The sequence below is a fragment of the Protopterus annectens genome, chromosome 3.part1 (assembly GCF_019279795.1).
Source record: "Protopterus annectens isolate FY-2018-M chromosome 3.part1, PAN1.0, whole genome shotgun sequence".
Lineage (NCBI taxonomy): Eukaryota > Metazoa > Chordata > Ceratodontiformes > Protopteridae > Protopterus > Protopterus annectens.
This window is the reverse complement of record NC_056732.1, coordinates 733211912-733239226: the sequence shown is the minus strand read 5'-3', so window position 1 is coordinate 733239226 and position 27315 is coordinate 733211912. Positions and strand designations below refer to the sequence as shown.

Here is a 27315-nt window from a genome sequence, read left to right as displayed (position 1 = left end):
TAAGAGATAGAATGCGTGAGCATATGTAGAACATTAGAATACATTCTAAAACTAATGCCCTAGCTAAACATGTAATGGAGAATGGTGAATCACATACTTTTAGGTTTAGGATAGTGGAGAGGATATGTCCAGGATCTAGAGGAGGTGACATTAGGACATACACTGAGACCAGAGAGGCCATATGGATTATGAGACTGAGATCGGATGTTTATCCAGGTCTCAATGGTATGGTTTCAGTTAAGCCATTTCTTAGATCTAGAAGGTTAAAGACCTGATTTTGATTTATTTTTGGCCAGTTGTTTTTATGACAAAATATTCATACAGATATTTATATATATTTATATGTTTCATATATATTTTTAGATCTGTCCGTCAGGTTTAGAGATTTATTGAATTTGTATATTTCATTGTTAAGTTTTTTATTAATGTTAATTAATGTTCTTATGCAGATATATTGATTTATTTATATATATGTATATTACTAATACATTACATATTACCAATACATTGACATCGTCATATGTACTGACTGTTTGTCTTTTGGTTTTTATATGCAAATGTGTAGATGTAATATTGTTAGTTTTAAATTGAATGTCATGATTTTGAATGTTTTTAAGGTTATAGCACCTTAAGGAAGATTTGTTTCCCGCTATTTTTTGTATTTAAACTCAGCTGTATTAATTAGAGTGTAAAGGTCTGAAGAAGCCGTATGGTGAAAGCGCTAACCTGTATCTCTATCATATTAAAGTTAGTCCTCGAGCTGAATGAGTCTTTGCTTATATTGGATTACATCGCATTATTGTGACTACTGAAGTTTTGAGGACATTTGATGAACTTATCGTACATCTACTGTGGTTCACTCCCATTGTTATTTATTGGTTTGTTGTTACTGCTTTTGGTTTATTCATTGTGAGCGTTTGTTTCGCACAGGCATTTTATTGATATTTTTAACTGTGTACACATCCTACAGTGATGACAATTAGCCCCTTTCACCCCACCTCCACCCCTACCACCCAAAAAAGTTTTGGTCATCATGTTATTCATTCAAGGCACTTGGAACTTACAGAATTTCAAGACTCAACACTAAAAGTGCTACACTTGACTAACAAAATGTAACTGTCACTCAGACACAGCCATATGAATTATTTTAAAAGATAAATGAACAAAAAATGAGCAGGTAGCGATTGGATAAGAACCAAACATGAGCCACATTAGAGAAAGAACTATTTGTTCAACATGGCTGAGCAACTGTTTGTGAAAGCACTTACCATTTTTTTATTATTTGTTGTTTTAAAGTTTACTCCTACCTCAGCCATGTTGATCGGATTGTTCATTCAGTAATTAACAGAATAAACAGGCAAATGCAATTTGACAAGTTATAATGAAAACGTATCGATTACTCACATTTCCAGTCTGGTATATCATTTTTGTCAGAAAACGTCTTCAGGGGTCACAGTCTCAATTTGGGAAAGTAAAGTAAATAACTTGCATTGACTCACAGTCCACCCCCTAGTGCCACTTTAACCACCACAAGCCAACTCCATATCTCAATGTACCTACACTCTTCAAAGCTACTCTACCTGGCTCCATTTGAAACTTTCCCTCTTTGATTCCAGAGGGTTGGACCCCCCCCCCCCACACTGGCTCAACACTCTTGTGTGTGAGTTCGGGACCTGCTTTACGGAGTCTGCGCCTGCCACACGATCCATTGTTCAATCAAGTAACTTCTAATGAGAAGTAATTCACAGACGGACACTATTAAACTAGTGCTGCATGAAGCTAGTCAACATCTAGGTTATGCAATGCTTTTAACTGAAAGGGCCCACTCAAACCCAAGCCATTACACAGCAGCACCACATGTTCCATTTCCCAGGGAAAACTCAGCACAATGTGTAAAGTGTGCCTTTTAAACAATTACACATCTTCACCGAGAATCTATATTTGGATTTGTTTGGAATTACTGGTAGATTTAGGTAATTGGGGATACCACCAGTCATTCTAAAATAACTTAGAAAGTCTTTGGGAGTATTTTGTTAAGTACCCTTGACATGCAGGTGGTGTTTTTTCACCAAAAAAAAAAGGCAGTTGCAGAGTTTGCTTGAAAAAGTTATATAATTTGAAAGTTTGACAAGGTCTTCTGTAGAATTTATGCTTTCTTTGCAATGCACCACTTCTTGTCTGTCTTATTTTTATAACTAGGAATAGCACTGTATAACAACTAATTTTAGTAACAAATTTTTAATCCTGCATCTGGCACCTCACCTCCAGCACTGCATGTTGATGATACTGTGGGGCATGGTTGTACTGCATGATGTCAGCGAGCACATGGGAAACACAAATAAATGCAAAAAATTAAATCAGGATTTAAAAGGGACACTTGGAAATTTGTGGCACCCTATTATTTTTAGCCCCAAAATGGTATTTTCTGATGCATTTGGTACAGTTGAGAAGTATGTTACCAGGCTACATTGCATATTACACCTTTTGGCTCCTAAACCTGGACCAAAGCCCCAAAGGTGGTGGCGTATACATCTTCATAATGGATACACATACCTCCAGACTGCTTGCCCAACATAATGCATCAGAGGCACTACAGGTACAACTAACACTGTATAAAACTGCAATTGAGGTTGTAGCCTACTATAGATCCCCCACAATGTCCCAAGACTCCCACTCAGCATTCCTGAACATTCTAGAAAGCATTAAGGTTCAACCCAATACCCTTATACTGGGAGACGTTAACTACCCTTCCATTAGCTGGGAAAATTACTCCTGCTCCAACTTGTTTGCCCAACAATTCTGGAATTCATTAATTCCAATGCCCTGGACCAACTCATTCTCACCCACACTAGAGGTAGAAACATTCTCGACCTGGTCATTACAAACATGGGGGACCACTGCTCTACACCAGTGATCAACTCTTCCCTGGTTAGATCTGACCATAAGTTAATCACAGTCGATATAAAAAATTCCACCCTCACCCCCCCATGAAGGAAACCACAGTGAAAAACTTCTCTAAAGCCAATTTTGAGCTTCTAAAAACAGAAGTATCAAACTTCACGTCATCCATGCAAGTGGGGAAAGGATGTATGGCCACTGAATCATACACCAAGGTGCTGTATGAGCATTTACACAAGTGCATGGACTAGGCCATACTAAACAGAACCAAGATCCTGTCCTCCAAAAAAAGGAAGCCAATCTGGTGGTCTCCTGCCATTAACAAACTCTACAACAGAAGAAAAAAACTGTTGCAGAAAAGGGCAAAGTCCCAAGACTGGAAAAATTCCCTTGTAAGTCTCAGCAAAAAACTGAGATCCCTAATCAAAGCCTCCAAAGTTAGTTATGAAAACGAAATTGTGACAGATACTAAAAATAACCATAAGGCATTCTTTAGTTATGTGAAGACTTTGCATAACAATATGCAAGGGTGCTCTGAGCTACTGCACAGTGGCACCACTTATACTGAACCAACAGATATTGCCAACATCTTGGCCAACATGTTTAGTGCAAACTTTACCCCCCTCACCCCCTAAAGGGCCCATACCAATACCCAAGGAATGCCAAATCCCTAATATCATGGCTGCTCAGGTAGAAGCTGCACTATCCAGAGCCAAAAATACAACTTCCATGGGACCTGATAATATACCTGTTTTTGTTCTACACAAATTACAAAGGGAACTGGCACCACACCTGAGTGCCCTGCTCAACCACAACCTCACTTCAGGCAATGCTCCCACCAAATGGCGCACCATTACAGTCATTCCACTCCACAAAGGGGGACTGACTACTGACCCAGGAAACTACCAACCCATCAGCCTGATATGCCTGATCTGTAAAGCCATGGAGCGCATCATTATGGTCCTCATAAATAGGGATATTGGGAAACTTCCAACCCTGGACCCCTCACAGTTTGGGTTTGTGAAGGGCAGATAATGTCTGCTCAACTTGATAGATTTCTATGAATCTGTCACCAGAGCAGTCGATGAAGGCAAGGTAGTCCATACAGCCTACCTCGACACTATCCCCCACTCAGGGATCATTGACTGACTCACTAACCTAGGCATTAACCCCTACATCATAAGATGCGCTGCCAACTGGCTCATGGACAGAACCCACATGGTTAAAGTAGTGAACTCCAAATACGACTACTGGGCAGTCACATGTGGAGTCCCACAGGGATCCGTCCTGGGTCCTCTACTGTTTGGTATATACTTCTTTGAAGTTCAGGCCAACACCAAAGGACTCTAGTTGACCAAAATTGCAGATAACTGCAAACTGGGTGCTGTTATTGACTATCAAGCTGATGTCAACATCTTACAAAAAGGCCTCTCAGACACTAATGACTAGTGCTAGAATCATGGTCTTAAGCTCAATGCTAAAAAGTGCATAGTCATCCCCTTCAGGAAAAACACAGTGCCAATGAACTACCACATCGATGGTAGCCCTCTCAACTCCCAAGGTGTGATAAGAGATTTAGTGACACAGTAGATAGTAACCTCTTCTTTGACAACCATGTTGCCACTGTAGTTAGAAAGTCCTTCTATGTGGCACACCTCATTACAAAAGGTTTCTCATCCAGGAAGAAAGAAGTCATAATCCATTTCTACTCATCCCTCATTAGACCCATTAGCGAGTACAATGCCCCATTTAGCATGTACCTCACTAGACACCTGCAACAACTGGAGAGGCCACAAAAATTCCTCACAGAGAGGATCCTAGGACTCAAATACATGCCCTGTGCAGACAGACTCAAAAAACTCCAGGTGTACTCCATCTCATATTGCCTACTTATAGGCAATCTCTGCTTGGCATACAAAGCCATGTCTGACCTACTGTTGCGAGACATGCTTCATCTGAAAAAGACTCAATCCCTCCACACCACATGCTCCAAGGACCTCAACCTCATCCCCACAATAAACAGAACCTGCTGAAGGGATGTCTTAAAGGCTTATTGTACAATTGGTTAACATTATTTGAATGATGTAACACCATTGGCTGTTCTTTTGGCCATGAAAAAATATTACTAGTTTTAAAGTCTTTTATGTCACGTATAAGTTTTCTTTTTTTAGTGGCAATGACATTTCTATTGTCTCTGAAAAATGATGGATAACAACAGCCATTTCAAAATATGTAAATAAGAAGTTAGTTCCCTTACTGCAGTTTAGTAAAAGTTATATTAGAGATACATAAGATTTTTTGTTAGCCCTACAATGATGGAATGACACAAATATACTTGAAAATGTTATGTTGGTAACAATGGATATCAAATCACTTTTTTACTGACATTACCAACAATAAAGGAATTGAGTTAGTAAGACAATATATTCATGAACATGGTACATTTGATGCTAGTAAGTTAGAACCGTTCTGTTCATTAATAGAATTTGTTTTGGAAAACAACATTTTTAGCTTTAATGAAGAATGTTACCATCAGAGACAAGGGGTAGTAATGGGTACACCCATTGCTAATACCTATGCAAACCTTGTGCTAGGAAGATGGAAGGAAGAACATATTTATAATGGAACCACACCTGAATTCAGGCATAAAAACATCGCTTTTTATAAGCGATTTGTAGATGACATAGCTAAACCGTATTTTACTAGTGTACAAACTTAAAAAGCTGGAGCTAATAATACTGGTAGAAACTTTACGAAAGACAGAAGAAGAATTGATTATATTACAACATATAATAGACACACTGATCTGATAAAAGATATAGTTAGAAGAAACTGGGTAATATTGGCTTCTAACCAGGACATTAGTAAGATTATATGAGAAAAGCCGAGCTTCACATACAAAAGAGAAAAGAATCTGAGACAACAGTTATATTTTAAAGAAATGAATAGTAAAAAAGAAGTTGTGAAATATTATGGGAAGACTGGGACAATTCCATACTATAATTGTGTACACTGTACAGATATAAGTACAGAACCATTCTTTAAGCACCCAATTAGTGGAGAGAATTTTAAATTTAATGCAAGGGGAACTTGTACTTTGGAAAATGTGATTTATTTTGCAAACTGTATAGCGTGCACAAGTTTCTATATTGGTAAACTAATACGCAACTTAAAGATAGAATCAGCGCACATATGTAAGATATAAAAAGGAGAGTTTTAACCAATGCTTTAGCAAAATATATAGACAATAAGGGTGTAGAGCACAAATTTAAATTCAGAATTCTACAGATAATATCAAGGAGTAAAAACAGTGGAGATATATTGAATAAAGCAGAATTAAATGAGTACAGATGGATAAATTATTTCAGGGCTGACCATTCCCCCAGGTCTGAATAGTACTGTGAGCATAAAACCCATACTGAAAGATAGGCATAATAACATCTAAAAATTATTTATACATAAATAATATGCCAAATAAGTTGTTTTTATGTCTTATGTGTTTATGCTTTGTATTTTATACGAGAAGGACATTTTTATACGAGAAGCATATTTTCATTTTAAATAAGATGCATTTTAGTTAAGTATACATATTTTTTATGTGGCCACTTTAACAGCTTTAACAAGTTCATAACATGTGACATTTAACTGGCTGCTATTAGGTATTTAAACTTAGAAAAGCTGTGTTTTCAGATACTGATGAAGAGTTTTACTCGAAAGCTTTGTCGTGTAATGGAGACAATTGTGGTGGACTTTCAGCTGTTTTTGCTTCTTTACATTGGTTTGGTGTTCTAGAAGCCCTTTAACTTCAGGAGATTTATTTTTTGTGTTCTTTTAAACTGTAAAAGACCTAGTGAATAGACATTAATATACACTAAACCAACTAAGTAACTAACTAAACAAATGGATAAACAAAAAATTTTAAATATTCATAGATAATAAGTAGGAGCATAATTTAAAGATCATTCAGAAACATATGGCCTGTTGAGTTACAAGAAAAATAGATAAATACATAAATAACTAACTAAATAAAGAGATGAATAGACAAAGAAATACATACATTCATATATAATAAGTAGGAGCACAATTTACACATATCATTCAGAATCGTAAGGCCTGTCAAGTGACCACAAATGTAGCTATAGGAAAGGTCACACCTCTACATTTCTATTTCTTCCTCTCATTAATACCATTTTTACATCTATTGATGAAAGTAAACTTACAGAAATGGTGTTGATGGCATAGCCAAGGCACCAGAATTATGAAAGACCTCTATCAGAATTGATCCTTTATGGTTTATCAGCTTCAGTATTATCTTGGTTCATTAGTTACGTGCAAAATTGGACTTTCCATGTGTCTAGTAGTCAGCATCAATTTCAGGTACAGCTGGTTTAGATATGGGTACCACATGGGGCAATCCTTGGACACTTACTCATTACCCCCTTTCTAAATGCTTTGATTTTAACACTCTCAAGTACAAATTTATTCTGGTGGCATCATATTTTGGCCATGACCACTTATTAATCACAAACAATGCCACGTTTGGGGATAATTTATTTGAACTTTGTTACAGACCTCAGCTTAATCTGTTAAAATAAAGGTGGTTTAGTCAAGTGTCCAGTGGAGGTTGTAATTCTCATCTGTAAATATGTTGTAAGTAATTTCTATGTTAAATTGTTAATCACTATGTAATCCAATGTAACTACTGTCTGTTTATTTTACTGTGGAGCTTTTCTCCCCGGGCCTCCGCTGAAAATGGACCCATGTCCAGTCGGACACTCCCGGTCAACAAATTTAAATAAAATAAATAAAATAAATAAAAAGTAATAAAAGAGTACACAATTAAAAATGTTAGGGAGTTTGTCTTAACCCTACTCCTTCCTTCCATGTTCATGTTTATAAGGTAGTTAGGAGAAATTTGTTCTCCTAGCAGTCTGCTACAGAATAGTCAGCCTCTTAGCTACTATAGCAAGACATTCAGTGCACCTACTTTCCACATTAGGCTATACCCCCTTCATATGATATCTGCTACCACTGCAATGAACAGTCACACACTGCAAAAAACGTAAAATGAAGCCTATCAGTTTATGACCAGAGCCTAAAACAGAAAGCATCACTGTCTTAATTCACAAATCTGGTTGGTTATTCAGTCATGGTAGGGCCAGAATTCTGTTAGGTATTCAGATCTATAATCTGTGTTCTACCTGATGACTGCACACTCCTAACATGAATGGTAAAATTAAACCCTTGACAAAACATGAGGTCAAGTTTTCTGCTTCAGTATTTCACTTTTCCAAACTATTCTTTGGCATGTACCACCAAAACATTTTCTGTTCTGAAGCCAAGCCTATGAAAATCTTTTCCAGTCTTTGCTGTTGGAGTCATTGTTAGCAATGGTGTCTATTGACAGCATGTTCAGATCCATCCTCTAGGATGAAGCATCGTGTGCTCATGTCGAAATAATTACCTAACTTTCTCACAGAGTGTTAACTGTTATCCATTGTCTAGATGAATGAAGATGTTCACAAAGCCTTCTAGCAGCACTTTGTCCAAGCCAATTGCACTTTTATTGCTTTGTTAGAGAAAAATGTTATCAGATTTAATATTGTGGTTTAGTTTTAGAAATAAATCATTTCATGCTCTAATGCCTTACTAAAACACAATCTCTGACTCAGTTTTCACATCATTATTCTGTTTTTATTTTATAAGTCCTGTTATTTTCCTAATGCTCCTAACTCCATACATATCCTTCCTGGTGGTTTTGTGAGAAGGACAGTTTCACCGTCCGCTACTTGCAACCTCCCAACCTCCCATGATCTCTTGTTTAAATCATTGCTTGATTGACAGAAGCATTTTAGTCTCCAGTCGTCTCTGTCTTCCATGAGAATTTCTCCATTAATTTTGTTATAGGTGTGCAAAGACATTAATAACATCCTTGCTGCTAATGCTGAGTTGGTAACTATCTGATTCATGTTTTGAGGGGATTAATTCATTCCTTCTTCATGAATGGACATTAATGGACATGAATCAAAGTGGATTACTCTCTCTTGGATAAGTTTTATTACAAAATATGCAGAATATGATTTTACTTTAGTTTAAACTACTGAGTCACTTAAAACATTTTAAGATGAAATACATGGTTCTGGCCAACTGACATCTGAGGAAAACTTCTCAGACACATCCCCTGTTATTACATTCCTAAAATAAAAAAGGAACATTAAAACAGACTAACCTACCTAAGTAGTATACAGTTGTTGTGTTGTCATTAAAGTACCAGTCTCCATTGTAGTTATTATCCCAGCTGAGAGATTGATTTGAGCCATTTCGGGCATCTATGATCTGGAACTTATCAGGTTTCTGAGTAAGATTGTGTGAGATAATTACATAATCATTCACCTAGAAGCAATATAAGTAAAAAATCATATTAATTAATGCAGTACTGAGAAAACATTTCTACAACTATAAAATTCATTGTTTCACTTTAGAAATGGCTAGTCAGCAGTGTAGAGAGTTTTTTTAATATTGCTTGTTAAAAATGATTACTATATTTGGAAAGGGGTAGAATGTTAAGAAATCTACTTTCAGAGTACTGTGCATGGTAGTGAAATTGAACTGATGGATACTGCTCAGTACTGTAATGGAGCACATCTATCTTCTGCTGCAGCTACCTGTATGTCTAGCCAATACAGTATTGCACTGATTTTGGTATTGAAAGGCACATAAAAATAAGATGCTGGATGTATCATGTCTTTATGTTACAATACTAAGATAAGCATGCTGAACAAATATCTAAGCATATTTTGCATTATGTGTAAAAAAGTAGATGAATATTTTATGCTGATATGGATAGCACAGCTATAGTTTCCTAAACTATCACCTTATGTAAATTGTCATAACATAATCCATTTTAATCCATGCTTCTAATTCATTCATTTTATCATGTCCCCATTAATATGAGTATTGCCGAACCAATTCATGTGTGAGTATATAATTTATAGCTATAGCCTTTGTTTTATCTTCATTAATTTTATATCCAGAAAAAACTTGGAACTGACTCAGAATGTTCCACAACACTATGCAGTCCTTTTCTGGTTCCATCAGGTACAATATAAAATCATCTGCAAATAAAACCAACTTTTCTTGAACGCCATACGATCATATCCTTGAATTTCTAAGTCCTTTATTTTCTTTGCCAGTGTTTCTAAATATAATGCAAATAAAGAGGAAAGAGGACACCACTGCCTAGTTCCTCTGTTCAAGCACAACTTATAATAGAGAAACACTGTCACTTTATTTTTTTCCTCCAGTCCCTCATATATCCTTCTAATTAACATTTATTATTTTACCAGGAAATGCAAATGTTTCCATTGTCCTACTCATAAAATCCCAACTTACACTGTTGAATGATTTCTCTGCATCACGTTCCACCAACAAGAGCAGTATTTTCTTACATTCTGCTTCCTTCTAGGCCATCATTGTTCTATTAATGTTGTCAAATGTTTGTCTCCCTTCCATACAACCATACTGATCCATATCTATCAATTTTTATGCATTCATTTATTTGAAAGGTGGTTGTACGATGCACAAAATGCGAAAGTACAACCTCCAGATTTCTGAAATGTCAAGTGACAATGTTGCAAATTCCAATACGTGAATGCACATAGGCATTTACTCATTTGAATTTGACATTTTGGGTGCAGATAGCACTAGAGCGGGAATCGGGAAATGAACCCTTTCCCTCACTGTAGTGCAGTCTTGGAGTTTGTATATTAAAGTAGGGGGGTGTGGGGGAAGCCCCTGCATAACGATGTTTGGAGATATTTGGAGTTCAGAAATGGTTGAATCTGGTTTTCAAAATTACCATTTTCGATATTTTGTTTTCAGGACATGTTGATTTTCGAGAAATAAAGTCGCACAATAGTGCGATCGTACAGCTGCCTTTCAAGTAAATGAATGTATACCCAATTTTGGCATCACTTTTGACATTTTTTTAGTCATTATAGACATAAAAACTTTATGAATAAGGTTTAACATTGAAATGGGCCTGTATGGGGCTGGCTCTGATGGGTCTTTATTGCCTTTAGTTATCTCAACCACTACAGCTTTTTTTTTCCCAGGATGTTGGTGACTCCCTTCCTTTTAAAATACTGTTAAAGAAGTCCTTCCAGATCTTTATCACTTTCTTCCCTTCTAGCTTCCAAACTTCTAGCAGAATACCATCCTCCTGTCATAACTTTTAATTGTTGAGCCTCATCTACCTCTAACCTTGCAATATTTAAGTCATCACAAACACAAACAAGTAGAAAACACTGACCTAACCAGATGAAAATAACTCCAGTAATGGTATATCAGCACTTTAGTGGACAATAGAATAAATAAAATAAATAAATTAATACATCAGGCTGAGTGTTTTTGTCGTACCACAACAGGCTTCACCGGATTAAGCAATAGCTCTTTAAATATACAACCTTTCAATACACATCAATTCAAAGCAAAATCAAGATGTACACTAAAAAGTTTGATGTCATGATAAAACTAAATAATCTAAATAAATCCTGCCCTTCCACAAAAAAAAGCACTTAATCCTCTGCTTTTAATTTTAATACACTTAAAATAAAGATGTGATAATTTAAACCTAGCTTGACATCCATGTTTAATTTGCCAGGTCAATTCCTTCAACTCAGGTGTAGAGTCCTTACATGCTTAGTGTATCTAAATAAGGAGTTTGATGACCTTCCCCTTCTTATGTCATATATGTGCTCATATATCCAATTTCTCAATATTCTTGTTGTTTTCCCAACATAGAATGACAGGGAGATGGAACAGATAGCCACATATACTACATTTTTGGTGTTGCAAGTGCACAACCCTGTACATGCTAAGGACCTTTCTGATCCAAGAATTAAAATGTAGGGCTCATAATTAATAAATCTACACATTGTACATGTCTCACATTTGACCATCCTTGAATTTAACCTTACGAAAGCCAAATCCAGGTCTTTTTCCATTATTTCTTTGATGTTTTTATCCCCAGAAAACATGATCATAAATACCATATCCATCTTCTCTTTCAAATTGGGGTAAATACCAAATCCCAGGTTTACCTCAATACTGATGATCTGTGGGGCATCTGTGCTGAATGGTATAACCATTGCTCTCCTCCTGTCTTCATATTTATCTTTGTCTTTATCTGGCCCCACCAACTGAGATCCCATCTCCTCATGTAGCTGATTCCTAGCCTTGAGGATAGGTCAAAATTTGCTCTGCCTGTCAAATTTCACTTCCTCATGAATCTCCTGGAGCATATGTCTAGGATAACTCTTGCACGTAAACATTCTAGCTAGCTGGTCCATTTCAACAGATAATTTTTTTTCGCAACTAATCATTCTAGAGAGTCATACTATGTGACCCTTAACTATCCCCTTCTTTTGAAGGGGTAACAACTCTTAAAACGAAGAAATTAATTAGAATATGTCATCTTTCAAAAATAGTTGAATGAAAGGCTTTGTCATTTTTGTCTTTATCTAGCAAAATATCAAGTTACTCGATCTTTTGAGCATTGCACCTATAAGTACATCTCAGAAAGGACGTAGTATTTTCCAGAAATTAAGAAGTTCTGAAATATTAGATACCTTACCCTTCTTTCAAAATAACATCTAAAAATCTAAAATGCATAATAAATTACATAAATCGATTAGGGAATATCACTTGCTTTTCCCATTTAGCCAGAACAAGGTTGGCATAAATGGGTGCACATCGGGCCCTCATAGCAACCCCTGAGACCTGGGGAAAGTATTTCCTTTGAAAGAAAATAAAATTATTCTGTAGGACTAATTCCATAAAATCCACTAAAGTTCTAACCTTACTAACAAACAGATCACCTGTCAATGCTTTAGTGAACATTTCACAACACTCCATATGAGGGATCATTGAAAATAAATTAATAACATCAATGGCCAAAAAGACTATGTTTTCATCAAACAAAACAAAATTGAATACCTCCAACAAGTGCCAGGAGTCCCTAAGCATATAAGCATTGTTTTTCAATAAATGCTTGTAATGAAAGTTAATAAAGGCTGCCAGGGATTGGGTTTTAGATCCCTGTGCAGCTACAACTGGTCTCAAAGGGGGGGGGGGGGTCATAACAGTTCTTGGTACATGGATGGTATAAAAGGCTTATCCACCCTTATGAAATCAAATTCTTGCATAGTAATATTGTCTTGATAAAGTACATAAGACAGAAAACAATCTATCTCATTTTTAGGCACTCTTTTCATGCATCCTCTCATCATTCAAGATGTCAAACATTTTGGAAACATATTCAGTATAATCCATTAGTAAGATTCCCCTGCCCTTATCAGGCTTCATGACCCTTGTATTTTTGTTGGAAGACAAATCCTTTAAAATCTGCCTTTCCACATATGTCAAGCTGTCTTTTACCTTTGTTTCATTTTAATCATTTTTCTGAATTCCTGCCACGGTGGTGCAGCGGTAGCATTGTCGCCTCACAGCAAGAGGTTCTCTCGTTAGATTCTCGGCTGGAGTGCCTTCTGTGTGGAGTCTGCATGTCCTCCCCATGGTCGAGTGGCATTCGAAAGACATGCCTGAATGGGCGTGCCTTCGTTGAAGGTTGGCCATTGGGCTGGCACCTCAGCACCTTAAAAATCTACTGCCAATCATTAGCAGACCGGAGTTCTGCTGTGGCGACCCCTATAAGCTGAAAGAAGAACAATCATTTTTCTGAATTCCCCTTCACATACAGGGAGGAATAAATAACCTATTTTTTCTTAAAGACGGGCCAACATATACATTGTTCGTACCTTGAAAATTCAAACTCAAGTTAAGTTGCCTTGTAAATAATTTTAATTCAATCAATAGCCTTGCAATGACAGTTTTAAATGAGGCACAAAAGAAAACAGTTTCTTAAAAAGGGAAAAATGTCCTTTATGTAACTCAACAATAGTCAAATTGTAAATTTTAAAACCTTGCGTTAAGTCAAGATTGTAACCACTAACAGGTCCTGTTTGCCATCTCGGTCTGGATCAGTTTGAGCATCTCCCCCTTCTTCTGCACCTCTATCTTCCTTCTAGAGGGAATTCCTGGACCTCTTGAGGTGATACAGGAGTAACCCAAGCTTGGTTAACCAGCCTCTCTGACGACCTGATTAACTCCTTCACTTTAAAATTGTTATTTAAGTCATCCATAAATATGTCCATTTGTGCTTTTTATTGATTTCTCCACTTCTCTGCTATATACAAATTTTTATAAAATTTCAGAAATATCTTTTAACACCTCTACAGGATCTCTGGTTATTTTTTTGTTATATGCTCTGAAAGTTTAGCAATAACCCTTTCTACCTTCTGTTGCCTAAGTCATTGTATGATACGTTTTTGTGCTCTGGAGTTATTATCAAAAATAGCTGCTTAACAACAATCTTTCTAAACGTATACATATTATCTAGTTACTCCCTTATTTTCACTTTCGCACTCTGCAATTGCATCTGTTCTTTGTTGTGTGAGATTTCCTTATTTTGTAATACTTTAACTTTTGTCAGCCCCTGTAAATAATTATTGTTACTTCTTAACCAGATCTCTTTTACTTTTAACTCTACCCCATTTTTCAACTCCATTTTCATTTTATCCTACTCACTAACAGTAATTTCTAGAGTGCTTTCTATCTTCCTTAATAACACCTTAATAATTTCCTCTACCCATTCATTAAATTCCTCTTTTTAACAGGTAGGCTGGTAGTGCCAGTGTCTCATCTTTAATTCATTGTCCTGCATTTTTATCTTAGTAATTACTGGCAGTTGATCTGAAATAGTAATTGGATGTGTGCCATAGATCACAATTAAATGCACATGTTCCTGTGAAATATAATTTGTCTATTGTATCTCAGTTATTGTACCATGAAGACTAAAATTTAAATTCTCTCTGAGTTCCTACTACAGAATCCACAACTTTTATACCAAATATTTTCATAAATTTCTTTAGAAATCTATCCCTTTTTAGTTATTTTTTATCCCTTCTAGGCCATCCAGATACATGCTCTTTGTTGCAGATTAAATTCCAGTACCCACTTATAAGTAATGTTCCCTGCTGAAAGCTGATTATTTCTCCAAAAATTGTTTTAAGCTACATAATAGCTGTTTTAGGTAGAATATAAATACATGCCAGCATAATCCTCATCCCTTGTCAGTAGCCCCTTACTACCACAAATCTGCCATTAATATATTTTCCCCCTCCTCTATCACTATTGAAGCTCCTCCTGCAATTAATATAAGTACTCCCCTTTTCCTTTGTCCCCGATACTCTGATGAATATCCAGTCTGAAATCCTTTCTTAATCAAATTCACATGCTCATTTCTTTCCAAATGTGTCTCCTATGGCACTGCTATTTGCACTCTGCATTTCTTAATATAATTCTTCTAACACCATATTAATCTATTTCTCCACATATCTCTGCCGTTCTTATACTTTCTCATCTAACTGCTTACCGTGCACCACTGTACTCCAATTCTATCAGCAGCAAAACTTCACAAATCCCAATAGCAATCCCGTTTATTCACATATCACAATATCTCAAAGTCCCTACAATATTTATCACTCACACTTCATCATTTACTCATTTATAAAACAAAATATTCAGATTTTAAATAATGGCTAACAGCAAGCAATAAAACAAAATGGCTATTTCCATGTCAAATCACACTGGCTAATCTGCTGCTGGGTGGTGACATCCACACAATCCTGGACCTGTGCATGTAAATAGCTCAACTGCTAATCTGTCAAACTGTACTCCCCCACTATTGTTATCCCACAATTCAAAAATATCAGGGCTAAACATATTAATATTAACCTGCTGAGTATCTATAGCAAAGTAACAGTAACAAACATTCATTTAGAACTTATTACATCCCAGATAGTCTGGTACTGCGGTGGTGGTGCCGCGGTAGCGTTGTCGCCTCACAGTAAGACGCTGTCTGGTTCGATTCTCAGCTAGAGCATCTTCTGTGTGGAGACATGTGTGAATGGGTGCACTTTCATTGAAGGTTGTGCATCAGGGCTGGCAACTCGGCACGTAAAAATCTACTGCCAATCATTAGCGGACTGGAGTTCTGCTGTGGCGACCCCTAACCGGGAAAAGCCGAAAGACACAACAATAACAACAACATCCCTGATAGTCTGGTAGACATTGAAACCTGGCTAAAACCTGATATCATAGAAAATGAAATTCACCCACCAGGATATACTTTTAGATATGACAGAAACACTGAAAAGGCCATAGGTGTTGCTATTTTATATTTGAACAAACTTGATACCTTCATTTATCAACGGATTGTTCCCCAGTTTAACAATACCGAACTTCTTATTTTCTTTCTCAAATTGCACTTGCATAAAACATTACATATCATTGCTGTATACATTCATCCTTGTAATAATGTATGTACTGCTTTATGTATTCTCTCCTAGGCATCCTCAATACATCACACAAGACCATAATTCTAAGAGCTTAAACACTGATTATTCCCAAACCATAGTTAACACTGTGAGCTTAGATATCTTATTCATACTCCAACAAGATACAATAAATCCTCAACCAAAGCATCTATTCTAGACCATATACTTAGCTGACATCCCACTAATATCTCCTCTCCTGGTATCCTACTCAAGACCCTTAGTGACCTTCTACCCAGCTTTGTAAACAGAACACTCACCAGAGTCCTGCAAAGAACCACCACTATAACTTAGCTCACAATCCAACCAATTCCAATATAAACTTACTCATCTCGACTTTAAACCTATATAACTGGACCATGCTAAAATACTTCCATTAGATGATGCTACAACAGAATTCAATAATGCTTTTAACAGCATACTAAAATAGTCATGCCCCCAGAAGAAAAAGTGTAAAATCAAACCCAGCCCCTTGGCTGTCCCACAAAATCAGGCAACTCATGAAACTAAGAGACAAGGCCTGGAAAACATGGCACACCCAAAAACTCAGGAAAGTTTCCAACACTTTAGAAACATTACCAAACATAGTATCAAGTTAGATAAAATAAAACACTACTGTAACTTACAGGAAACACATCAAATCAATTTGAAACTATTTTGGAAATCTATAAGAAATGCACTAAAGCCAGGTCAAACCTTTCAACCATATCCATCACAGAACATCCTCCATCAAAAACTGCTAATGAATACAATTTGTGCTTCATACAGACTATATCTGCATTATGTAAGAATAATATCTGCATCACCTCCTCACCTCTCAACTAATCCAACACCCACACAAATCACATTTTCTTAAAACTAGTCCCTATATCAACTATAAAAAATATTTTATCAAAATAAAAAGCACCACCCTTGTTGTGGACAGCCTCCCAGCAGAGTATTTCAAAATATCTGCAGATGCTGTTGCCTACCCAATTTCTATACTAAATAGATCTATGAAATAATTTCATGCCCTGTTATCTGGACAAAGGTATATATATTACCATTACTTAAAGGCAAAGTATCCACTGAGTACTCCAATTATACATCTATTACTATACTCCCACCCATTTCCAAAGTCCTACAAAAAATGTATACATACCTGTATGAATATGAATAGAATACGTGTACATATTTGGATTTGGGAAATTATAAGGACAGTGACCTAACTTTTGACCAACATTTGTCTATTGGTGTAAGAATGTCCTATACTGCACAGCTTATAAACAAAGGGATTGTGTCTAGATCTAGGGATGTCATCGTCTCCTTTACTTAGCCCTCATTAGGTCAATCATTGAATATAATGCCCCCTTTGGCAAGTATCTGTCCAGACAAATGAAACAATTGGAATGTCCACAGAGGTACCTTACTAAAAGGATAAAAGATCTAAACAAAATGTCCTATATGGACCGAATTAAAGCCCTTTCATTATACTCAGTATCCTACTGACTGCTAGGAATTGACCTGTATCTAACATATAAGGCATCCTCCAACCTAATATTGATGGATTTACTGAACAAGCAACTCAAATGGGATCAGAAATACTTGGTTTAGGGATCTAAACTTCTTCAACATCAACAGAATGGTTTAGAGGGATAGGTTTATCTCACAGAGGATACTGCTGTTTTGGAACATTTTCCCCATCCACACAAAACAAAGTTCATCCCTGTCCATATTCAAGCTGAGCTTTGATCAACTGACAAAAAACAGAAAATGTACCCCAAGAATGTCCCTTGTACTAGTAATGGACAGAGACAGCTTCTAAATGCTTTATCTCATGCATGTATCCCCTCAAATTATCTATGGTATTATCCCAGTTATTGTCATTGGGATTAATATATAATTATTAACCATGGGATAGGTAAGGCCAATTTCTAACCAAATGGGATAGGCTAATTCGAGTAAAAAAAGGAAACTGACTAGGGTTAAAATGGTCCACAATAGTAGCTAGCCTAGTACCTAGTTATGAACCTATGAACCTATACCCAATTTCTTAATTACCTCATTAGTAAGAATCTTCTCTCTCTAACACAAAATGGCTTCTGCCCTCACTACAGTGCCACTTTTTTAAGTGCATAGAATCCATCAATTGAAACAGACATGCAGAATACATTGTCTTCTCTTTGTTTCTTTATTTTTCAAAACCATTTGGCACAGTCTCCAATTAAAAACTGTTACAAAACTCTTCTCCCTTGGACTCTCCCTAACTTCACTTCCTGGTTTAAAGCTACCTAAAAGATAAATATCAAGCAGTTATATGGCAAAATGAATGTTCCACCTTCCATACAGTTTGTATAGGTGTTCTTTAGGAGTCCATACTTCACCCATTCCTGTTTAATATATTCATAAATGACATACATTCTACAACTAAGCATGCTACCCTCATTCAATATGCAGATGATTCTATGCTTATCTGCTTTCCACCAAATCTAACTGTAGATCAATGTGTGTATGTCTCTTTAAGAAGTTATCCAGGGGCTTGCACAAGTGTATTAATACTGAGCACATGCGAGTCTGACTGTCATTTTGTAGTAATCTGTTGAGATGTAAGCATGTATGTATGTAAGGTCTGTCTGTTAATCAGTTCATTTTTATTTAATGACGTTGCTATCCATCCTGATGTCTTTCTATGTAATAAAGCATCTTAAATGAACAACCCTGCCTGCTTTGTCTTCTATGTACAGAGGGACTAGCAACATGGTGCCAGAAGTGGGATGGTTGAAATGACTGATGGCGAGAAAGAATTGCAGTTTTTCCACTTTGAATCCGTGAGGCCTCTAACTACTGTTGGTGGAATATAGAGGAGTGGACCATCCCTACTTACATATAATTTGCAAAACAAGTCAAATAAGAATTTCAGAAGTTAAACTTGCTCGAACAATCTGCTATTTGCAAAATATGAAATAAAACATATAGAATGCTCTAAATGATATTAAAATAAGTCAAAATGTCTCATATTGCTAGAAATATTCAAATTACTATGGAAAATATTTGAAATAAAGTCCAAATTGTATAAAATGAGTAAAACGAGTAAAATAAAGAGAAATGACTGCATTTTTTACAAAGCACATATTTTCATATTAAATAAAGCTATCCAAGTTATCAGATGTGTATGAAATGTTTGCACATTTGTGCAGTGTTACAGTAAAGTTATTTTGCAAATACAGCCATTTCAGAGCATTTTTCAAAAAGTACAGTAATTCGAAGAATTTATTGTGCATTTGAGTGTTACTGCAAGCTGCAAAAAGGCAACTGGTTTGTATATAATTACAAGGGCCATATTTTCACTGTATTTAAGCATACTTTGTTGTCATGGCTGAAGGATTTTGAAAACCAGGGCCACTTGTGTTTGATAATAATAATATTGCAGAGAACTGTAGAGTGTTTGAGCAAGAGTATGACATTTTCATACAGGCTACATTTTCTGATAAAGATGACTATACAGCAGCATTTATTCTGCTTAATTTAGATGGGTCAGCAGCTATTGAAAGATAATGTTCATTTGTGGTTGCACCTGCTATCTTTGTGGAGAGGAGTAAACCATCTTATTGTTGTATTGGCTGAGTCAAGGGAGGACTCTGAATGCTTAAAACATAAATTTAGAGAAATGTGTAACCCCCAGACAAACATTAAAATGGAGACATACTTATTTTTAACAAGGGATCAAAAGCCTGTTGAAACCTTTGCAGCATATATAACTTACTTGAGAAATAAGGCTAAAATGTGCAGAATTTGTGATTTAAGGAATGAAATGATAAAGGACAGAGTTGTGTGTGGTATTAAAGATGATGCTGTGAGAAAGATTTTGCTTCATGGCAGTGATTTAACTTTGAATAAGGCCACTGAGATTTGTCAGATATATGAGCTCACAGAAAAGCACACAAATATGCTTACAAATGAGAAAGGCATGTTTCCAGTAACTTCTAAAGCTCACGGTGATAGCATGCAGCACATAGTTAAAAGAAACAGGCACATGGCAGCAACTGTAGCCCCTGAAACACTCACAGGTTAACCCCCAGAGCTTTCTAGCAAGTTCCAGAGTTTGCACATCCTCAGTGAAGCATAAGAGCGAATTAGCAAGCTCAAAGCAAGGGTCAACACTCAATTTCATTGCCAACTGTCATAATTGTGGTAGCAGTCATGTATCTAAAAGAGAGAAATGCTTACCCTTTGGTCAACAATGGCACAAATGTAATAAATAGAATCATTTCAAAAGATTCTGTAAATAAAAAGCCACACATTCTTTTACTAAAAGGGAACATTTTAAGAAATGAGCTGATCAATTAGAAAGCTGCAACCCTACTTTTTATGTTGATGGTGTGTCAGTGCTTAGTGAAACAGTCAATGCAGTTGATTTATGGGCCAAGAATGAAGTATTTTGTACTGTTCGGATAAATGGAAAACCCATAGAGCTCAAAGTTGATACTGGCTCAAAGTGCAATGTTATATCTGCAGAAACATTTACTAGAGTATGTGCTGGTGAAAGGCTTGATTTGGCCAAGTGTGTGAAGCGTGTTGCTTATGGAGGTGAAGAAATTCAGATGGAAGGCTCAGTAATGCTTTCATGTTACTCTGCTGAGAGAAGCTACAGCTTATTATTTAATGTGGTCAAGAGGCACGTCCTGTCATTATTAGTCCTCTGAGACAGTTTGGAAATGGGACTGCTTTCATTTAATAAGGAAGTCCACATGTTAGCTTAACAGACCACTATTCTAATTTCATCCAGTAGATTTTTTTCTACCTATGGTGAGCTTTTCAAAGACAAACTAGGAAAGCTTCCAGTTATGTACTTCATGGTTAGACCCAGATGTCAGTGCAGTTATCAGGCCAGCCCAGAAAGTTCAACTAGCTATGTAGACCACAGTCAAAGCCGAACTAGACAGAATGGTGCGGCAAGGTTTGATTTGTCCAGTAGATGCACCGACTGAGTGGGTATCTTCCATGGTGGTAGCTCATAAAAAAAGCTCAGATGAAATCAGAATATATATTGACCCATGAGATTTGAACAGGGCACTGAAAAGACATCATCATCCAATGCATAGAGTCAAAGAAGTTGCTCTGCATATGCCAAATTCACTGTTTTTTTCTGTCTTAGATGCAAAGAGTTCATTTTGGCAAATTTTGCTTGACAAGAAATCCTCATTGATAACTACCTCCAGTACTCCATTTGGCAGGTACAACACTCTGTGAATGCCATTTGGGATAATTTCTGCAAGTGAAATTTTTCAACTTGCAATGGAGAACATTTTTCCTGGGTATCCTTGTGCTACTATAGCTGACGATATACTAGTAGGAGAAAATGGTGGAAGCAGAGCATGACAGTAACCTCAGAACAGTTCTGGAACGTGTACATCAAGTGAATCTTAAGCTGAATCCACAGAAATGCAAATTCAGACTATAAGAAGTCACTTATGTTGGTCACTTATTTACCCATTCAGGCTTATGACCAAATCCTTCTAAGCAAACAGCCATTCTAGAGATGCCAGCTCCAGACAATGTTCAAGCCCTACAATGTTTTTTTGGCATGGCCAACTACCTAGGCAAGTTCATTCCAAACTTCAAATATCAACACCACTCTGAGAGTTAACACATAAAACGTATCCTGGTCATAGTTAGAGCAACACCAGAGAGTAATTGATGTCGTGAAGCAGAAAATTGCCAGTCCACCTACTCTCAGATACTATGACATCTACAAGCCAGTTGCTTTCATGTGCTGTCATTCTACAAGAGGGTCAACCTGTTTACTTATGCATCCAGAACCCTAACCCAAGCTGAAATGCAATATGCACAGATAGAGAGAGAGCTTTTGGCAATTGTCTTTGCATGTTCCAAGTTCTGTGATTATGTTTATTGTAGAACAATCCAGATCAAAACAGACCATAAACCTCTAGTCACTATTTAGAGAAGGCCTCTGCATACAGTTCCAACCAGATTGTAATGCATAATGTTGAGATTGCAAAAATATAATTTCAACCTTGTCTACAAGAAAGGCAAACTTCTTTATCTTGCTGATACATTGTTAAGGTCACCCAGGAACACCACAGAACAGCACGAGAATGAGCAATCTGATTTTGAAGTCATGGAGGTGAGAAACTTTTCTTTCACATATCTTGATGAGGTCAGAGATCATACAGCCACAGATCCAGTTTTACAGAAGCCCAACTACTTCCTAAAAGAAGGATGGCCATCAAAGCAATCTAGTTTATATCCAGAAGTGCAACCATATTTTCCATACAGAGATGAGATTTTTGTTTGACAATGGTATGGAAAGGTCCTAAAGTTATTTTTCCAATGTTCTTGCAACAAGAGTACATTACTATCTTACACTGAGGTCACCCAGGGGCAGACTCTACCAGAAGAAGGGTGAGAGGATTAGTATTTTGGCCTTCTATGTCACAATATATTGATAGAGTACTCTCATCTTGTTCTGTGTGTAATTATACAAAGCCACATTAACAGAAAGAACCACTTCAGCTGAACCAGATTCCTGAACCACGTTGGTTGACAGTTGCCACTGATGTTTTCCAGTGGAATGGAAACCTTATTTGGTGTTAGTAGACTCTTATTCCAGTTGGTTCGAGATTGACCTACTTCTCAGTTTAGCATCCATTACTGTCATTACTAAGATGAAGTGTCATATTGCAGTCCATGGTAATCCACACAAAGTTATTTCTGATAATGGCACACAATGTACAAGCCAAGAATTAAAAAGATTTGCCAAAGAATGGGGCTTTGCTCATGTCATGAGTAGCCCAGAGTATCTGCAGTCAAATGGTTTGGCAGAAGTTGCAGTTCAAAGTGCAAAGCAGTTACTAGAGAAGTCAAAACAAGACAATAGTAATATTTTCCTGAATCTCTTAAATCTTAGAAATATTCCTCATGATAAACAGCTTGATTGATCTGCTCAGAGACAAACCAGAAACCCATTACCAATCAGTAGTCAATTGTTGGTTCCATATGTTAAGCACAACTGGACAGTGAAAACCAATCTGTTGAAGACGCGCTTAGTCCAGAAGTCCTATTACGATAAGACCAGTAGTCAAGATTTATTTGATTTGTCAACACATTCTATAGGTTCATAGATATGTACTAGGATAATGGCCCCGGACCCTTTACAAGCCTAGCCCATAGGATTACCCTGGCATCATGCCACCCAACCTTAGTTCCCAGTGCCTCTATCGAGAAGCACCACTGGAGTGATCCCAGGGGTGAATTTTCTATTTCCCATCCATTCATCAAGATTTCTCTTGATGAGGGCCAGTGAGCTAGCTGCTCTGTTTGACATGTATGGGAAGTCTATTCCATAGTATGGGCAGTCTCTGGGTTATGAACCTGCCCCTCCAGCATGTTCTGTTGATTGTGGTAATGAGGTTGAGGTCTCTGGAGCGTGTGGTGCAGAGGGATTGGGATTTCTTTAGATGCAGCATTTTTAACAGAGCCGGGTCAGACATGGCTTTGTAAGCCAAGCAGAGTTCGCCTCTAAGTAGGCAATATGAGACAGAGAATAGATGGAGTTCTTTGAGTCTGTCCATATAGGACAAGTGTTTAAGGCATAGGATCCTCTTTGTGAGGTATTTTTGCAGCCTCTACAGATGTTGCAAGCGTCTAGTGAGGTACGTGCCAAATGGGGCATTGTACTCAATGACTGGACTAATTAGGGAAAAACAGAAGGAGACAATGACCTCTTTCTTCCTGGATGCAAATCCCTTCATAATGAGATATGCCACATAAAAGGACGTTCTGACTACAGTGGCAATGTGGTGGTCAAAAGAGAGGTTGCTGTCAACCTGTGTTCCCAGATCTCTTATAACACCTTCTGTGTTCAGTGGACTACCATCGATGTGGTAATTCATGGGAACTGGGTTTGTCCCAAAGGGGATGAAGACACATTTTTTGGCATTGAGCTTAAGGTCATGGTTCTGACCCCAGTTGTTGGTCTCAGTGAGGCCTTTCCATAAGATGTCAACATCACTTGGGGAGTTAATCATGGGTCGCAGCTTGCAATCATCTGCAACATTTGTTAGCCAGAGTCCCTTCATGTTGGCCTGGACTTCTGAGAAGTAGATACCAAACAAGAGAGGACCCAAGACCGATCCCTGTGAGACTCCACTCGTGACTGGTCAGCAGTCTGACTTGGAGTCAGCTACTTTCACACTGTGGGTTCTATCTGTGAGCCAATTTGCAACCCACCTAGTGATATAAGGGTTGATGCCTAGCTTAGTGAGATTTTCTATGATTCCTGAGTAGGGAATGGTATCAAAGGCCTTGGCCAGATCAAGTTAGGCTGTATGAACCACCTTGCCTCTTCCTTTAATGAGAAGTGTGGATGTCAGCAACTGTGTATATTTTGAGGCATAATGTTTATACTACGTGTAATGCAGGAATATGGTGACTCTGATGGAAGAAAGATAAACATTATAAAAAGTTTGCAGGCAATAGGAAAAGGTGGAGCAGTGACATATATATTTTAAAAGCGTATATAACTTTATTCTTATTTCCAGAGTTTTGTTTGATATGGTGCTGTTTTATTATTTGTAGTGACTGAAGTGTGAAAGATGTTAAAGATCATGTGCAAAGTTTTTTGTACCATTTCTTTTTGATGTAATTATGCTCTCATCATAAAAGTGGACTTACTGGTTTTAAAATGTGTTCTTTTATTAGAAAAGGAACAGCACATCTTATGTTTCCTCTTAGTCTCCAGAGTACATCTGTTCTGTTTGCCTTTGTGTTTTAAAGTGGAGGTGCTGAAGACTTAGGTTCTGCAGAGCTTTGTAGTGCATGTGTCTTCTGGAGAGGGGAATTCCAATGACACAGGACTGTATTATATTTGCCATCCAGTTTCAGACTGTATATGCTCATTTTTTTCTGCCTTATAGTTAAGCAATCCTTTGTGTGTCTGTGTGTGTTTGTGCATGTGTGTGGGTGTGTCCGTGTGTGTATGTGTTTGGACAAGTTATCTGTTTGGGTACTGTGAAGTGGGTCTACCTTGTAAGCATTTGCAAAACGATGGTGCTTCTGTGGTAATACCTGTTTTTAGTGTCATCCACTGCATATGGACTAGGAGCAGAGGTGCTGCACCCTGGATCATTGTTAGAAGGTTTGTCTAAAATGTAATTCTTATTGTTTTCCTAATCTCTGCCCCAGGGACATCAACAGATCATAACTTGTATACCTCAGTCAGTACATAATAATTAGCAGAAATGGAAGGTGTTATAAATAATATTATTCAAAGTTTGCACCCTCTTCTTCTGATGAGTATGGCAGGGCAACTGTGTATATTTTGGGACAGGATTTTTCTGCTGTTTGTGATGCAGGAATGCAATAACATAGACGAAACAAAGGCAAACTTTCAGATGTTTTCAATGTTTTTGTTTGATGTAGTGCATTATTTTTGTGGTGCTTTGGAGTATGAAATATTGAAACTTTTGCCCTGAAGGCATACAGCAAGCAGTAATTACCTCTGAGGTACAGTATGATTTTCTCATGGAGTAAATGACCCCCTTGTATAGTAACATAGCATGGATTAACAATGTAAGCTAAACAAAATAATATTTTCATTGTTCTAGTTGTTGTTGTTGTTGTTGTTGTTGTTGTTGTTGTGTCTTTCGGCTTTTCCCAGTTAGAGGTCGCCACAGTGGAACTCTGGTCTGCTAATGATTGGCAGTAGATTTTTACGCACCGAGTTGCCAGCTCTGATGCACACCCTTCCACAAAGGTACGCCCATTCACGCATGTCTCCATGCAGAAGACGCTCTAGCTGAGAATCGAACCGGACAGCGTCTTACTGTGAGGTGACAACGCTACCACAGCACCACCACCGCAGTTAAATTTTCATTGTTTTAGTATGCCCAATATATATTGTACAAGAAATATTGATAATGTTACTGTACCTTAAATCCATAGAATGTAGCAAAGTAAGAGATGTTTGCCATGTAGGCTGCATTCTGGAAATACCAGTTAAATGTGTCTGCATTTGGAATCAGAGCCATCCATCCAGGTTTATGAGTAAGACGCTTTGGCAGGTAAGGAACAACACTGCTACCTGTATTTAGAAAGGAAAAAAGTGTCACTATTGAGCTTTTTGTAGCATTCTCTGTATCAGTAACAGAAGAGCCACATCTGATGAAACAGCTTTACAATTAGCTCAGTGTGATTTTTATTGTTCATGGGTTCATAGATTAGTACGAAGCTAACTGCTCTTACGAGCCATTTTAAGCCTAGCCAGTTATCCCTTGTAAGACTCAAACCCTGCTCCTTGTGTTTGTAAGGCAAACACCTTAACCATTAGGCCACCCTCCCAATCTAATCTATTGTGTAATTAATCCCTTTTTTATCATTACATTTTATTCTGTAATTAATTCCTTTTTATCACTATCAGTGCAAATTTTGAGTGGTTACAATGAAATGGTAGAACACAATCAGGTTTACAATGTAACATGTTGTCACACATACATTCCTTCACAGTTATTACTATCAAACATTCCAAGCTGGCTAATGCTATTTATAAAAAAGTAAAGCAGCTTATCATCCTTTACATTTCATAATGTACATAATTAATATTGCTATGCATTGTTAAATGTATATCATAATATAGACAGGGAAAACTAATGTTAATTGCATAATTTTTAATTAGTGGAAAATCTTAACATTCAATGAAGTTAAATGTCTAGGAATGAAGAAACTATTAAGTTCTTTTAACCAAATTAATATTAATCTGACAGTGGTTCTTGTTTTCCACTAATTAAAAATTATGCAATTAACATTACATTACATTAACATAAGGTGACCTTGGAACTATGGTTCATTTAAAAAAAACTATTATGAGATGCAACAGTTGTACTTTACAAAGCTTCAGTAGAGGAGAGCTGAAAGGGTGAGTCAGCTGTAGATTATGTTTCAGTATAGTAACAGCCATGTGGAGCAC

The 27315-nt window shown here is 37.0% G+C and overlaps 1 protein-coding gene across 1 annotated transcript in view; it reads right to left on the bottom strand.

Moving 5' to 3' along the window:
• PKHD1L1 (PKHD1 like 1) overlaps nt 1–27315 on the bottom strand; it is a 1597738-nt gene that overhangs the window by 293281 nt on the left and 1277142 nt on the right. Inside the window, exons 54-55 of the mRNA XM_044066249.1 lie at nt 26282–26433; nt 9132–9291 (exon numbers count right to left, since the gene is read on the bottom strand). Of these exons, the coding sequence (XP_043922184.1) occupies nt 9132–9291; nt 26282–26433 (312 nt within the window). The remainder of the gene's footprint in view (nt 1–9131; nt 9292–26281; nt 26434–27315) is intronic.